At 34.7% G+C, this 16957-nt stretch overlaps 1 protein-coding gene across 3 annotated transcripts in view; it reads right to left on the bottom strand.

Moving 5' to 3' along the window:
* The window catches only part of rufy3 (RUN and FYVE domain containing 3), a 32001-nt gene extending 15378 nt beyond the window's left edge, over positions 1-16623 (bottom strand). For 2 of the 3 annotated variants that reach the window (XM_059338153.1, XM_059338154.1), the window contains exons 1-4: positions 15913-16623; positions 4825-4998; positions 3462-3579; positions 2462-2563 (exon numbers count right to left, since the gene is read on the bottom strand). In XM_059338153.1, the coding sequence (XP_059194136.1) occupies positions 2462-2563; positions 3462-3579; positions 4825-4998; positions 15913-16159 (641 nt within the window). In that variant the 5' untranslated portion in view covers positions 16160-16623. Of the gene's footprint in view, positions 1-2461; positions 2564-3461; positions 3580-4824; positions 4999-8905; positions 9506-15912 lie in introns of those variants that run through there. The other variant, XM_059338156.1, reaches the window with a different exon arrangement.
* Positions 16624-16957: the final 334 nt, after the last annotated feature.

Genomic DNA, 16957 nt, shown 5'->3' with positions numbered 1-16957 from the left:
ATTGAATGTGAACGATGGTATAACAATAGATTTTCTTTATTGCTTCTGTTTTAATTTATTTTGTCATTTTTTCATATTTCCAATTAGTTTTTTTGAATAGTGTTAATATTTTTTTCTGTTATATTTTATGCCTCTTTTTATATTTACTATTACATTTTTTTAAACTGTGATTTTATTAGATTTTATACATCTTTTCATATTCAGTAGTAACTGTCTTTCTTTAATAGATTTTTATTGCATTTAATATTGTATTATTATATTTTATTTGTTATGATATTTTATACGTATTTTTATACATATTTCTTTCGCCCTTTTTTTGTTTTACTGTTTTCCTTTATTGCTTCTGTTTTAACTTATTTAATCATATTTTTATATTTCCAATCAGTTTTTTTGAATAGTGTTAATATATTTTTATGTCTCTTTTTATATTTACTACTTTTTAAACTGTTATTTTATTAGATTTTACACATCTTTTCATCTTCAGTAATAACTGTTTTTCTTTAATAGATTCACTTCAGAGAAAAGAGTTTAAAAAAACACTGTCACTGACCTGAAAACTGCATTTTTAAATGTGCACAAAAAATGATTTTGACAAGGGTCTAATTGAAGACGTTATTCTATTGCATTATGGGAAATGTAGGATACAGAGTTTTAAGAGGCTGAGTATAATAATGACTATAATAATAATAAATAACTAAGTAATAATGGGGACTAAAAGTCAGAATCTCTGCCTCTTCTTCCTCAGTCGTGACCATAAATATGGACACTTTATGTTATTATTAAGGTCTCAGGTCCATAGATTGGAAGCCCAGGAGTGAACACGCAGCGGAGAGAAAATACTTTTTATTTAGGTCACAGATAAAGTTATGTAGCGCTGCACTCAGACTGACACAGCTCTCTGTAATAATCCACATTTCATCTTCTACAGAAGTTGGACTCACACGCAACCGAAACCAAACTGTCTCCGATCTGTCTGTGGAGAAAACACATCTACTATCTGCCTTATTAGAATCATTCAAATATAACATCATAAACTGCATTTTTACTTTGTTGAGTTTCTCTTTAACCCTATAAAGCCTGAACCATGAAATAATTGCCAGAAAATTATATTTTTTAAAAACTTGAGTATTTATTGAACCTGCTGACAAAAAAAATATCAATTTGCATATATGAATTCTATCATATTTTATACAAATCAGGTCTTCCTGTGCAATTTGTTGCTCACAGTTTGTTTTTCTTGAACTAACAAAAACATAAAACCTAACATTTTTATCCTATCAAGACTTTCCTTTTAACATTTTCCTCAAATATGCAAAAAAAAAACATAATTTATCTGCTGATATGAAGTTTTCACCCAGCAATGAAACTGTCTATCATTTTTGCTACATCTGGTATTTTTGTGCAATTTGTTTCTCAGTTGTTTTTTTTTAAATCTCCAACACATGTATACAAAATATATCACACTGATGATGTAGAGGTCTCAACAACTTGTGTATCAAATGTGATACACTTGGCTTTATAGGGTTAATTAAAAAAAAAAACCTTCATGAGGTGAATGACATCAAAAGAACCTAGAGGTCAGAGAGCTCAGACGTCCCTAAGGCCAGGCTCTATCTCACCGTGTGAATAAAAGTGAAATATAATTAGTGAATCTGCCTGATTTAGATCTCTTCGAATATCTAATGTGTGCTTCCTCAGCCGGTGTTGCTTCCTTCCACCAAGTTTTATGAAAATGGGGCCGGTAGTTTTTCTGTTAAACTACTCGGAAACAACAAACTGATCTGAAAACATAACTTCTTTGGCTGAGATAATAAAACTACAGATTATGGCTGGGTGATATATCGATATAAAGATATATCTTATATAGATATTTTTTTTTAAATGTGATATGGAATTAGACCATATCGCATATATCGATATAGTTAATTTTTTTCTTTTTTTATATATAAATGCTGCCCTTACTAGGGTCATATTTAGTTATTTTGTAATGTTCGTTATTCTTTTCTCATACAAATATATTTGTTTCGGAAAAAGATTGGCCTATTTAATTTCATAGGATATTTTTATTTAAGATGTTTTTTATTTAAATGTGCATTTTATGGAGCTTTGATTTGAGATTTAAAAAAAAGTAGTCCTGTTGTTCTACAGTATTTATGTTCACTTAAATAAACGGTTTCAATAAAACTACTTGTGACATGTCATATTTGACTTTGACTGAACACTTATTTCACTTTGTGATAAAAATATCTGGATATATATCTTATATTGATATTCAGCCTAAATATATCGGGATATGACTTTTGGTCCATATCGCCCAGCCCTACTTTGGATCACATCAGATTTTAACCTCACTTCTACACCATTATTCTATGAACCAGTGAGTCTCAACACAGTGTGACACACATAGACACACACACACACACACACACACACACACACACACACACACACACACCCCTACCTGAGCAGGTCCTTTCTGTTGATGATGGTCTTCATGTAGTCAGAGAGTTTCTTCTGCATCAAGGCGAGCCGTAACCAGGCGCGTCCTCTGCCCAGAGGAGTCCTGTCATCACACACAGCTCAGTTACACACAAACAGAGTCAAACTAACAAAAGAACGCAAAACCTGTAGCACAGCACGGCATGAGGCCAGGTATCCATAAAATAAACACAAAACACCAAAACAAACCAGTCAGTCTGTTAGGATGATTCAGACAGAAAATGTTTTTAACGTCCATCTCACAGAACAGACACGCTTCCATTTTTTAAGAAAAGTGTTATGCCCGTTCAAACTTCACAAGAGCTCAAAGTCCAGTTCACACAGATTAAAATAAACTAGTTCATATTTATAGTTCCCCATTTCAATTTTGTATAAAGTCCTAAAATGTTTTTTTGATGCTTCCACTCCATGTGTTGTTGATGTGGCTGCAGACATTCAAACTGGAACAATTTTTAAAAATGTAAGATTGAGTGACTGTGTTAACTGGTAACTTTAAGTTGAAAGCATCCGTGGTTGCTCATCAATGGTTAGCATTGATAATAAACACAACAGAGTATGTGTTTCAATGAAGTGTTTGAATTAAGTAAAAATGACGACAAAATAAACAAAAACAAAACCCAGGTGGTAAAAACTAATTATGACAAAGACGTATAAAAGAAAATTAGATAAAAAAGGATCCATCAAAAACAAAAACTAACCAAAATAACCAATCAAAACAAAACAAAAACAAGACATATGGGATACCGCATAAAGTCAAACTGAAAAAGAAAAAATTCAAGCAGCCACAAGCATTCAGCTGAGTCACAAGTTCAGAAAGTGGAACTCATACATTATATGGATTCATTACAGGTAGAGTGAAATATTTGAAGCCTGTTTTTCTTGTAATGTTGATGACATCCCCCCTCCTCCCCAAAAAGCTGTAAACCTAAAGGGGAAACTCTGGAACCCATAGAGAGACTGACTTGAGGCCGGGCAGGTCTTTGACACTAGCGGTGATCTCTCCGGCCTCAGGCGTTAACTTCTCCACCAGCTCCAACGCTCCCCAGAACGACTTGTTCTGGCCCAGGAACGTCTTCTTGGCTGGAGGTGGAGACACACAGCAGATAGGGTGAGAATTTGGGTCACTACGTCATCATAATCAGCACATTTGTCATTTTAATCATGTTTATATCTCTTTGGTTGCTCTGAATGTGAAGGATGGTGTAATAATAGATTTTCTTTATTGGTAATGTTTTCATTTATTTTATCATATTTTTATATTTCCAATCAGTTTTTTGAATAGTGTTAATACATTTTTTCTGTTATAATTTATGTCTTATTTTATATTTTTATATTTTCTTAAAACTGTTATTTTATTAGATTTTATACATCTTTTCATATTGCATCTAAAATTGTATTATTATATTTTATTTGTATGATATTTTATACATATTTCTCTCTCTCTTTCTCTCTTTTTTTTTACTGTTTTCGTTTATTGCTTTTGTTTCAACTTATTTTGTCATATTTTTATATTTCCAATCTGTTTTTTTGAATAGTGTTAATACATTTTTATGTCTCTTTTTATATTTACTATTACATTTTTTAAACTGTTATTTTATTAGATTTTATACATCTTTTCATATTCAGTAGTAACTGTCTTTATTATTGCATTTAATATTATTATTATATTTTATTTTTTTGATATTTTATACATATTTTTATACATATTTCTTTCTCTCTCTCTCTCTCTCTCTCTTTTTTTTTTTTTTTTACTGTTTTTCTTTAATTTAATATTTTATAGCTTTTTATATTGTTATTTTTCCCTGTTTGAACCAAGGTTATAATAGTTTTGGATTTTTCAGTAGTTTTTAATTCATTTTTAGAGTGAGTTTGGCTTTAATTATTTTTTGGAAAATGCTTAGTTTTAGTTTAGTTTGTATTAGTTTTAGTTTTTTTGTAATGGGGTATTTGTTGGGTGCCAGATTAAAAAAAGTCACAATAAATGTTTCCTTTATTTCCTTTGTCTGATCCATCTCAGCCCCAATAAGTTTATTAAGTCATAAAACCAGATAGATGAAATAGATTTCATATCAACCAAAAAGGTTTACGTATGAAAAAAGTTGACAAAGACGAAAACTAAGGACATTTTCACTATAATTTTAGTTAATTTTGCAACCACAAAATACAGTTTCAGTTAGTTAACGTTTTTTGAAAAAACCCTTGATTTTATTTTGATTTCAGTTAACGAAAATGTTTTTTCAATTCTAGTTTTTGTCTTTTCGATAGTTTCCGTTAACTTTAATACTATAATACAGACTTTACAGACGAGGTCAGTGCCGTACTCACTCTTCAGCCCGTGTTTCAGACAGTGCTCCATCACCACGAAGAACTGCTGCAGCGGTGCGTAGTCGGAGTCGAGCGTGCGTCCGAGGTTGAGAGCAGACTCGATCAGGCCTTTGATGCTCAGTTTGGCCATGTTCATCAAGTTAAGCCTCTCGATTGCAATGGGATCCTTAGGATCTAAAAAAAGAAGAGAAAAAAAACAACACAGGAGGTCTTTAGACTTCCTGAAGTAATGACACGGACTATAATCTGACAGCAGGAATGACTCAGGAGCTAAACTTATTATTATCCCCCGCATCAGCAGAATAAACACTTAGATGCTTCTGTATTTTCAATGTTTTCCAGGAAGTAAAAGTAAAATAGTTGTGATGCAGAAATTGGAAAGAAGATGACAGAAAATAAGGAGCTTTAGTTGGAAAATTGTATCTGTAAGCATGAAAATTAAACATGATTTTAGGACCTAAAATAGTGGCTAACTTAAAGAGCAAGGGTTCTTCTAGTAAAACCATTTTTATTTTTTATTTTTTACTGTGAACTAGTGATTACAGAATAAGTGAAGACAAGAAAAGGAAGACCTAGGGCTGGGCGATATGGACTAAAGTCATAACCCAATATATTTAGGCTGAATATCGATCGATTTTTATCACAAAGTGAGAGAAAATGTTCAGTTAAAGTCAAATATAACATGTCACAAGTAGTTTTATTGAAACTGTTTAAGTGAACATAAATACTGTATAACAACAGGAGTACCTTTTTCTCTTAAATAAAAATAGCCTATGAAATAAAATAGGCCAATCTTTTTCTGAAATAAATATATTTATATTAGAAAAGAATAACAAACATTACAAAAGAACTAAATATGACAAACCCTAGTAAGGGCAGCATTTATATAGAAAGAAAGAAAAAAAAAAGAACTATATCGATATATGCGATATGGTCTAATTCCATATCACATTTAAAAATATATCGATATATCTTTTATATCGATATATTGCCCAGCCCTAGGAAGACATATGGAGCCAAATAATTCCAAAGAAAAACAAAAACAGAGGGGGTAAAAACTTCTGACAGAGGTATATTAGTGACAATGAAATAAAACGGAACCAAACACCAACAAAAACAAAACAATCAAATAAAAAAATAATAATAATACACCTGGACACATTTTAACCTCACTCCCACATCATTATTCTATGGACCAGTAAAAATAAAAAACAAGACACAACATAAAGTCAGACTGAAAAAGAAAAAGTCCAACTAGTAAAAGCTAAAAACCTCAGCACTTAATTCTTTACATGTCCATCTATACGTCTGACTTGAATCCATTATTGATGGAAGAGGACGACTCGACCCTGAGAGGCTTTTAGTAGCACCGTTATGTTATCTTCCAGTATTTGTTTACATTATTAATACACTCATACATTTGGTTTGGTCTGGAGCATGAACTTTAGTTATAGGGCACAAAAGACTTGACTTTTGTCACAAAATGACTGCAAGAAAAGGTAATTAATACACAAATTTAGGATGTTATTGCTAAAATTAACTCCATAATAGCTCTATTATAAGAGAAAAGCTTTCCTTAAGGCAAATAATTGCAATAAACAACAAATACACAATTATTAAATGCTGGGTTGAAACAGGACACTTAGTGAATGAGGAATATTCTCTTTTCTCTTTTCTTTACAGACAAAATAAAACATGTCAGGTCTTTGTTAGCAAATGAGCAAGAACCAACATGTGCAGAAAGGAAATTTCAAAATAAAAGATACATGTTGTCTAAATTTGACTTGAAAAACTTCCAGTTTAAGTCTGGTTAAACTTCTTTTTATTCTGGACTTGATCCAGACTGGAAATAAAACCAATGGTGATAATAACTAAGCTATATTTTGAGGAAATATTACAATGAGATGAAAATAAATATCAATATTATCTGAAAGGAAATGACCGTTGAAGTTCTATAAAATAAAAGTTCCTGATAATAAACAGTCATGGTGGTGAGACATTTTGTTCCACAGTAGCAAAATTATTATTATTTTGTTATTTTCTGTCAAAGCATCATACTCTAATACAGTAATATATAGTATAAATAAAAATGCTGAATATAATCATGATGAGTATTTGAGTTGACTACATCAAAATTCATTAGTAGAACTCCAACAGGATTCTTTGTTTAAAATATCCAAATATAGATTAAGTTTACTTCTTCAAAATAAATTAATATGTGACTCATATATTACATGGTTTAAATATTTGTAATAATAAGTGTACAATAAGTGTAAAATCAGTCAGTACAACACATTTTTTTAAGTAAATCATAAGCAAATTTGCAGTTTATCCTTCAAATGTTTTCAATTATATTTACTCAGTTTGTTTAGTGATTTCTACTCAGATTTTCCATATGGTTAACATAATATTTCAGTTACAATTACTCAATTTATGTGGTAATTGAGCCAATAAGTCAATTCATTCAGACATACTTGAAAATATGACTTAAATTTACTCATTACTCATGTTTTGTTGAACCGATTTGAGAGCTTTCAAATCAACTCAATATTTTTAAGTGTAAAAATGTTGCATTGATTGAATTAAGTAATATGCAGTATTACTCTTTTGAGTGTGTCATTACAGTAGAACTGCAGTGCTGAATGTGTCTGAACTAGGGTTGTCAAAAGATACTCAAAAAAGGATCGATACAAAAACGTTGTATCTGGATACTCATTTCCAAAAAGTATCGATTGTTATTGTTTATTGTATTTATTTATTTTTTGCACTACCTCAGACCTGAAGCTTGTTATCATAGTTGCAGTTTCTTTTTGCACAACTGTTTTTTATAAATATTTAACCTGTGGTTCTGTTAATTTTTACATGTTGCATTTTTCTTGTTAATAAAAATATTTCTGTTAAATTTTGGGGTCTTTGTTTTTATCCTTGTGGTATCGAAAATGGTAGCGAGTGTCAAATATTTTCCTGGGTCTCGGTATCGAGTTGAAAATTTTAGTATGGTGACAACGACAATAGTCAGAACTGCTTCAGTTTATCATGAGGAAAACCTTAAAGTGGCTAATCTTCCGGCTCTGTGATGAGAGAAGGCGTGGCAAGAGAAGAGGAAGAGGACAGCCTCTCTGTGCAGCACATATTCTGTTTTTTCCATCAAATTTGAAACCATAAAACTGCATTTCATACTGCAGCATGAATCTGTTCAAAACAAAATGCCTGCTCACTGGAAAAATGTAAATATCTGGCTCCAGTTGCAGAAAATAAACCAACAACGTGCCCTGAAAACCTGATTCGGCTGCGTGTTATATTCTGTAAAATGAAGAAAAACAGACAGACAAAATAATCTGTCATTTTTTATTTTTTTTATTTTTAAATCAAAGTGCCATAAAGTGCACATTTAAATAAAAAATATCTTAAATAAAAATAGCCTCTGAAATAAAATATCTTTTTCTGAAATAAAAATATTTATATTAGAAAAGAATAACAAACATTACAAAAGAACTAAATATGACAAACCCTAGGAAAGGCAGCATTTATATAGAAAGAAAGAAAAAAAAAAGAACTATATCGATATATGCGATATGGTCTAATTCCATATCACATTTAAAATAATCGATATATCTTTTAAATCGATATATCGCCCAGCCTTAGGAAGACATATGGAGCCAAATAATTCCAAAGAAAAACAAAAAAAAGGGGGTAAAAACTTCTGACAAAGGTATATAATGACAATGAAATAAAACAGATCCAAACACAAACAAAAACAAAACAATCTAATAAAAAAACACATATTCATTGCTTTGATTTACTGCAGGAAAAAAAACAACAACAAGCGGCACTTCCTGGTTGTTTTTGTCGCCCTGTCGGCCCTGTCTTATTTACAAGCGGCGTCATCCTGCCGAGTGACTCTCAGACGGCGAAGCGTCTCCATCGTGACACAGCTCAAACAGGACACATTATCACGCTTCACCTCATCAAACATGTTGCGTCTCGGTGTGTGTGTGTCACCACGCCCAAGAGATCACACACACACACACACTGGCCACAGAGCTCCTCGGGACGATGAGCTAATCTTTTGCCACATTACCTTCATGGGCCGGCTCTGGGTCTGGCGTGAGGGAGATGTCGTTGAGCTCTCGGAGGCAGAGCCACTCGCCGTCGACTGACACGCGAAAGTTGCAGAGATAGATGGTCTCCCGGGCGGCCTGGGTGATCTTGTCGGTGGTGGGAGTGGGGGTTTCGCTCTGAGGCGTCAGATCAGACATGATGACTCAGCTGATGCAAAACCAACACCGCCGAAGGGGGGAAAAAGGTCGCTTTTGTTCCGGGAAGCGGTGAAGGGCCCCCCGAAAAAATCAAAAATAGCAAGTCAGAGAGAAGAGGGGACGAGAGGATGAAAAGAGTCCAAATAAAAGAGGATAAAGGCCCACGGAGGCGCTCAGCAGGTGTCTGAAAGGGTGCTGCTCCTCCTCCTCTTTATGCCTGCATCCTCCTCCCTTCCTGGTTACAACTGAGTGAAATAAGCTGCTGTCTTGAGAGAGGCTCTCTCCTCCTCCACCTCCTCCTCCTCCTCCTCTGCAACCTCTTGTTATCCCTTTTGTGCAGACTGGGGGGGATTTAAAATGCAAGAGAGCACCGTGCTGAAAATCACAGCCCTCCTCCGGTCGGCTCAGCACCGGCTCTCTGTGATTGGGCTGGCCGCGCTCCGCAGTGAATGCTCTGGGTGGGTGTCGACCAAGATGGCTGACAGGAGTGCTGGGTACAGCAACACATTGTCACGTGAGCAGATGGTGCATGCGTAAAAAAAAAAAAAAAAGGAGGGGAGGGGAGGAGGGGAGGGGGTCCCCAGAGGATCCAGCCAATGCTAATGATGCAGCAGAGGACTCATCTGTCTCTCAAGCATCAACAGTGTCCCCTGACCCGACACACAGGCCTGTTGTTTGACAATGCAATCATTGAGCTGGCTGCAGCAGGGGAGCAAAAAACAGCATCAGCAGAGAGCAGCGAGGGTAATAAGGTCAGAGATCCCGGATGCAAAGGATCATTTTTAATTTCCACTCGTGATGCACGTCTTAGGAAGTCAGAAAAGAAAGACAAACACCTGTTTTTTCAGTTTAAAGCAAGGGTCTCAAACTCTAATTACCAGGGGGCTGCTGGGGGCAGTGTCAAAATGACCAAAAAAAAGACACAAAATGACCCAAAAATAAATAAATTACTTAAAAAAGACACAAAATGACAAAAAAAGACACAAAATGATTTATATGTAAAAAAGACACAAAGTGACAGAAAAAGACAGAAAATTATGTATAAAAAAGACACAAAATTAATTTTAAAAAGACTCAAAATAACAGAAAAAAAGACACAAAATGACTGAAAAAAACATTAGATTACTTAATAAAAGACACAAAATGACCAAAACAGACACAAAATGACCCCAAAAATACACAAAATGAAATACCAAAAGACACAAAATGACCCAAAAAATACACAAAATAATCAAAAAAAGACACAAAATTACCAAAAAAATACATGAAATTATTTTAAAAAGACACAAATTACATTACATAACTTTTCCACTTCTTCCGGTAACAACAACATGGCAGATAATAAACGCAGCTGCCTTTCTTTTTCATCATAGAAACAAGTGAAAAAAAGCTCCAACTTGCGCAATAAAGGGACCTTCCATACACAACACGGTAAAGTGCCATTCATATAAAACTCACATTAAACTTTCATATCAAGGTGAGGGCCACAAAATACCGTCACGAGGGCCGCAATTGGCCCGCGGGCCACGAGTTTGAAACCCATGGTTTAAAGCATGCTGACTAAATTAAAAGCCTCACTTGATATTGATAAGAAGAGATTTAGGCTCTCAGAGAAAAACGGAGCAATTTATCCACATTAGAGCATTTGTAATTGAATCAACAGAGCATTCAACAGTCAGATTAACTGACAAGATGAAGTCACTTTAGCCCTAAAACCAGGAAAAGTAAATAGAGTATTTAAGCCCAGTCATGTTCAGTCAGTCTGTATAAAAGGTCTTAACACATAATCATCTTAAGAGATAATAAAAGGATTTCTCTGACTAACTGATTAGCCGATTTAAGGAAAGAATTACTGCAATTATTGTTCCGTCACAGATTAATACAAAGGATTTATTGTAATTCAAAGCTTATAAATGATCAGTGCGATCATGTTCCAAAACACTGATTATTAAGAGTTTAACAACATAAACATACACCAGAGAATTACAGTATTATGTTCTGTGATACTGTATTTATCCTCAACAACACTGTCAACTTTTACTTAATAGTTTACACGCAAAGACAGACTGCAGAAAAAGTAATAGTTACAAATGCAGATCCAAATGTTCTGACGTATTTTTTTGTTCTTGATGTATTTTTATCGTTGTGTGTCCTTTTTACTAGGAGCTTTTCCCCCTAAAATCAGATCAAGAAGTCCCATTATATCTCCTTTATTACAGGATCCCAATAAATTGAATCATAACTGTATCATGACACTTATTTCCACTAGATTCTTCCTAATAAACACCCTACTGATCATATCGCTGTAACTTCTCAGGCTCAAGCTGGAAACCTTTGTTACATGTTACTCTCTCCTCATGTTTACTGTAAGAGCTCAAGATCAATAAATCAATATATCAGCCAACAGTAACTGATTGGCAGACTCGTTGTTGTTTTTGTCGGCCAATGATTAACGAGAAAATGCAAATATGTTTAACCCTTAATAGGACACTCATTGAAATACTTGCAAATTCCAAATTTCAACCCTAGAGAATATTGGAGGATATTACATACAGCCAGAATGTGTAAAAAACAACAACATACGGACCCAGGGGAGGGGGGTAATATTTTGAGAAAAAAGTTTACTAGATTAAAGTGGCAAATCTACAAAAAAACAAAATTCGCAGATTTATGAGATTTAAAGTGGTGAATCTACGAGAAAAAAAGTTGCTTTTTTCCACTTTTTTCTCTTGAATCTGCAAATTTTTTTTCTTGTAGATTTTAACTTTAATCAATTTTACACTTTAATCAAGTAAATTTGCAACTTTTTTCTTGAAATATTACCCCTGTGACGTAGTCTGATCTTTGCTGATTAGCTGGAAGAAATCCATGTGGTTCTACGACCAAACAGAGAGACATGGGGACTCTGTTTGACATCCACTGAAGTTACCAAATATAGTTCTTCGCCCGATTAAGGGTTAATGTAAAAAAGTGTCACTAAAACACCTGTAAAACATCTGTCAGAGTTGTAATATTGGCCAATAAGGCATCAGATTTTTAAACTCCCCAATACTGAGTATTGACCACAAAATTTCAGAATCAGGTTAGATTATTTTCTCAAATAATAAAAAGTAAATAAAAAATGACGAGTGCTCACCCCATATTCCCAGAGCCCAAGGTGACATATTCAAATTGCACGTTTTGCTTGAGCATCAGCTCCAAACTCTCTGTCTAATATGTATGATATTCAATTTATAATTACATGAAACAGAGAAAAGCAGCAAATCTGCAGATCTGAGGAGCCGGCACCAATGAATGTTGAGCCTTTTCACTTGATACATACATTTTTTGATGACAAACTAAATGTTTAATTTGCTTACAATTACAATACCAAACTTACTCCCTGAAAAATAGCTGAAGAGTCGGAAATCTGAGTATCTGATACTAGTATACTTACAATATAGTATATAGGGCTGCAACTAACGATTATTTTCATTATCGATTTATTTAAACCATTAATAGATTAGTTGCTTGGTCAATAAAATGTATAAAAATATCAATCAGTGATTCCCAAACCACAAGATGACGTCCTCAAATCTCTTGTTTTGTCCACAAACCAAAGAGATATTCAGTTTATTGTCATAAAGGAACAAAGAAACCAGAAATATTCACATTGAAGAAGCTGAAATCAGAGAATTTGGACTTATTGTCTTTAAAAAAAACTGCGCAAACCAATTATTGGATTATCAAAATAGTTGACGATTAATTTAACAATCGATTATTTTTCGATTAATCGAATAATTGTTGCAGCTCTACTTGTGACGTGTCATATTTGGCTTTGACTGAACATTTGCTCTCACTGTCAATAAAAAAATATCGGGATATATATTGTATATCGATATTATGGCTTAATATATCGGGATATGACTTTTTGCCCAGCCCTAATATATGGCACAGAGATGTGGCACTAATGCTGTTGTATGTGTATGATAATACAATTCAACTGCAATTTAAAGTAAGCCAAAATTAAACTAAGCTATGCTAAGTCTTTATTCATTACCTGCTCAATTAAAGCAGCAAATAGCTGTCATCATAACTGCAAATGGTTGGTTATTTGATGTAAACATAACATTTATCACAATAAACAGACAGCTAGCCACAGTATGACCAATCCACCATTAAATTCACACCCTAGCAAAAATGACAAGCATTGCAAAGCCATTAAAGTCTGTCAAAACAGCACATGACACACAGACACTAACAGAGGAATGCAGCTCACAAGACAAGTGAAGTGAAGTTTACACTTCTTGTTGACATGAGATTGATAAACCCCCAAAGATTATTGACTAAATGTGTTTGACTGTTCATTCACAAATAAATCAGAGTATGAAAATGTAGTTTATGTTATGCATTACCTAAACTAGGGATGGGCAACTTAAATGCTGCAGGGGGCCACAATTTTTCATGTTCACTACCACAGGGCCACATATAGGAGCGTCACTTAACCAGATATGATGAAACTGCAATTTTAAATATGTTTACAGTGCAGTAAGTTAACATATTTCATGCTCAAATGCATGTATGAAAGTATAAATAGGAATAAAAAAGGTTTGAAGCAAATAAAAAATAACCACTTACTGTGATTTCTTTTTTTTTTCAGTGCAAGAACAGCAGCCCAACATTAATTGCAACAAGGAGTAATTTTTACACTGCAGTAACTTAACATATTTCATGCTCAAATGCATGTACACTGCAAAAGAGGTGTGTCTAAAAACAAGATAAAAACACTAAATCTGAGGGAAATGATCTTGCTGCATGGACAGATAATTTCACTTGACCAGATTTCTTAAATTAAGATTATTAAATCTAGAAATAAGCATGTTGAACGCTGTTGAAATAAGAAATGTTGAAATAAGAAATTAACTCTTAAAACAAGATAAATTATGTAACACTTCTAAATCTAAGTTTGTTTTATCTTAAGAACCAAATCATTTGTAGCGTATAACAGTATAAATAGGAAAACAAAAGGTTTGAAGCAAATAAAAAATAACTACTTAGTGTGATTTCTTTTTTTTTTTCAGTGCAAGAACAGCAGACCAACATTAATTGCAAGAAGTAGTTTTGTGCATTTTTACACTGCACTTTTAAGATTTCATGCTCAAATGCATGTAGTTGTACTGAGGGCCACTTCAAGTGAGGGTGCGGGCCGTATGTGGCCCCCGGGCCTCCAGTTGCCCATCCCTGATGTAAACTAAGTGAGCTGTTGGCAGTTTTCTTGGATCATAAGGAAGTTGTCCACAAACCAAAGAGATCTTCAGTTTATTGTCATAAATGCACAAAGAAACCAGAAATATTCACATTGAAGAAGCTGAAATCAGGGAAATTTGGACTTATTGTCTCTAAAAAAACTGCTCAAACTAATTATCCGATTATCAAAATAGTTGACGATTAATTCAATAATAGATTATTTTTCGATTAATCTAATAATTGTTGCAACTCTAATAGTATATTTGTTATCCTACTGTGTGGTTACTTATGATATATGGGGGCCAGTGGCGGTTCTAGACCAGTTCTCCTGTGGGGGCCAAGCAGGGGCCAGTGTTTAATCAGAGGGGCACATAAAAAAAATGGCAAAGATGATATTTAAGCAATCAAAAACCTTTTTTTTTTTTGCTTATTTAAAAATCTCATTTAAGTATATTTGGAAGATACAAATACATTGATTGAAACAATGAGACTCACCAACAATAACAGTTATTTTTGACATTTCTCATTTTTGTGACTAAGTACTTTTTATTTCATTTTGAAAGTGCAATACAGTGAGAATGATCTGTTTTATTTTTTATTTACACAAGCTTTTATTGCACAATTAAACTATTATACAATGGACACATTCCGGGTTCCTTATGTGTACATTGAGATATTGTTTGAACAAAAAATTGGTAAGAATTGTTCCGTCGTTCATTGTTATAAATTGATCGTTTTATTATTAATTTGACACAGGGGCCACAGCAGGGGCCAAGGGCTTCTACACAGGGGCAGTGGCCCCTGTAGGCCCCTGTGTAGAACCGCCACTGATGGGGGCCTATATGGGTATGTGGGGGGTATTGGGTACTAGGGGGCCACTTAAAGTGAGGATGCGGGCCGTTTGTGGCCCCCGGGCCTCCAGTTGCCCATCCCTGATGTAAACTGAGTGAGCTGTTGGCAGTTTTCTTGGATCATAAGCAGTGGCGGTCCTACACAGGGGCCTCCAGGGGCCACTGCCCCTGTGAAGAAGCCTTTGGCCCCTGCTGTGGCCCCTGTATCAAATTGTTCAAACAATATCTCATTGTACACAAAAGGAACCCAGAATGTGAACATTGTAGAATAGTTTAACTCTATGGAGTCTTATTGGGCTATTTTGTCCATTTTTGAATCCTTTTCATGTCTTTCCATGTCTTTGTAAGTCATTTTGTGGCTTTTTTTGGTCATTTGTGGCTTTTTTTTTTTGGTAATTTTGTGTCTGTTGTTGTGTCTTTTTTAGTTATTTTGTGCCTTTTTTTGTCATTTTGTGTCTTTTTTGTCATTGGTGTCATTTATGTGTTTTTTTCTGTGTCCGTTTTAGTTATTTTGTGTCTTTTTTGGTCATTTTTATGTCTTTTTCAAGACATTCAAAGATTTTGAATGCTTAAATATCATCTTTGCCATTTTTTAACGTGCTAATGTGCCCCTCTGATTAAACACTGGCCCCTCCTTGGCCCCCACAGTATAATTGGTCTAAAACCGCCACTGATCATAAGGAAGTTGTTGTTGTTTTTTGGACAGTTAAAAGTCGTTGGAGAGGACTTTTTCAAAGTTAATTAGCACTTACTTCTGCGCTTGGAGTCGATCCTTTCGATCCTGAAGTCGTACTTGGGGATCGGGCTGGGGGACAGAGAGCCAGCCTTCCCGAGCCGCAGGTTCGAGTCCAGAGCCTCCCTGAAGTAGATCACCGAGGTGGGAGAGAGAGTCTCATCTGGGCTGTCACCGTGTCCGTTCTCATCCGAGGAATCAATCTGCCTCCCAGAACTTTGTGAAACCTCTGGAGAAGACTGCAGAGGCAGATCCCGCTCCGCCATCCTCCCTCCCGGTTAGAGTCCCTTCATGTGACCGGGCGGAGTGAGCTGTCAGTCGGCTGTCACAGAGCTAGCTGCCGTTAGCTTCCGCGGCTAGCTGCTTATTAGCCAAAGCAAAGCGGTGGATTTGCCCGGTCAGTTTACTACAAAATCCTCTCCAGTAATCACTCCGCCTGTCGTCCTGTCCTCCGCAGCCTTCTCCTGACCCGGAAACAGCTTTGCGTTGGCATTTTTTGGTCAAATCTGCGGTTAATTTCGCGAGAGTTTGCGCGCTGTGTCAGCGCTCCAGCAATCCGCTCACATGACCAGAGAGTGTACACATGAAGGGAGATGCGTCACTGCCTGTAGATCCATGACTGAGCACATACATGCTCCCATGATTCATTGCGACACGCGCCGGCGCGCTTGTGCCTCTCCCGTTTCTAAGAGTCTCTGGGCAACCAAAACCATTATTTCTGTGTAAACAGGACCATTTAACCCATAAGAACCCAGACCCAGTTATCCTTAATATATATATATATATATATATATATATATATATATATATATATATATATATATATCTTTATATATATATATAAAGGGTGTGTTCTATAAGTGGACCACATAGAACACATTTCTGATGTTTAAAAAAAAAAAATACTACCCCCTAAATGTCAAAGATTTGTGATGTGACATATATACGTTACAATGGGCGTTTATGGTATTTATGTTTATGATATTTCTTATTTTAAAATAGATAAAAAATAGACAAATTTTCTGCTTACAGACACACAAATTTCCCTTTTTCTTTTGCATCTC

This window comes from Centropristis striata, chromosome 7 (genome assembly GCF_030273125.1).
Source record: "Centropristis striata isolate RG_2023a ecotype Rhode Island chromosome 7, C.striata_1.0, whole genome shotgun sequence".
In the NCBI taxonomy this organism is placed as follows: Eukaryota; Metazoa; Chordata; class Actinopteri; order Perciformes; family Serranidae; genus Centropristis; species Centropristis striata.
This window is presented reverse-complemented; position numbering and strand designations above follow the sequence as displayed.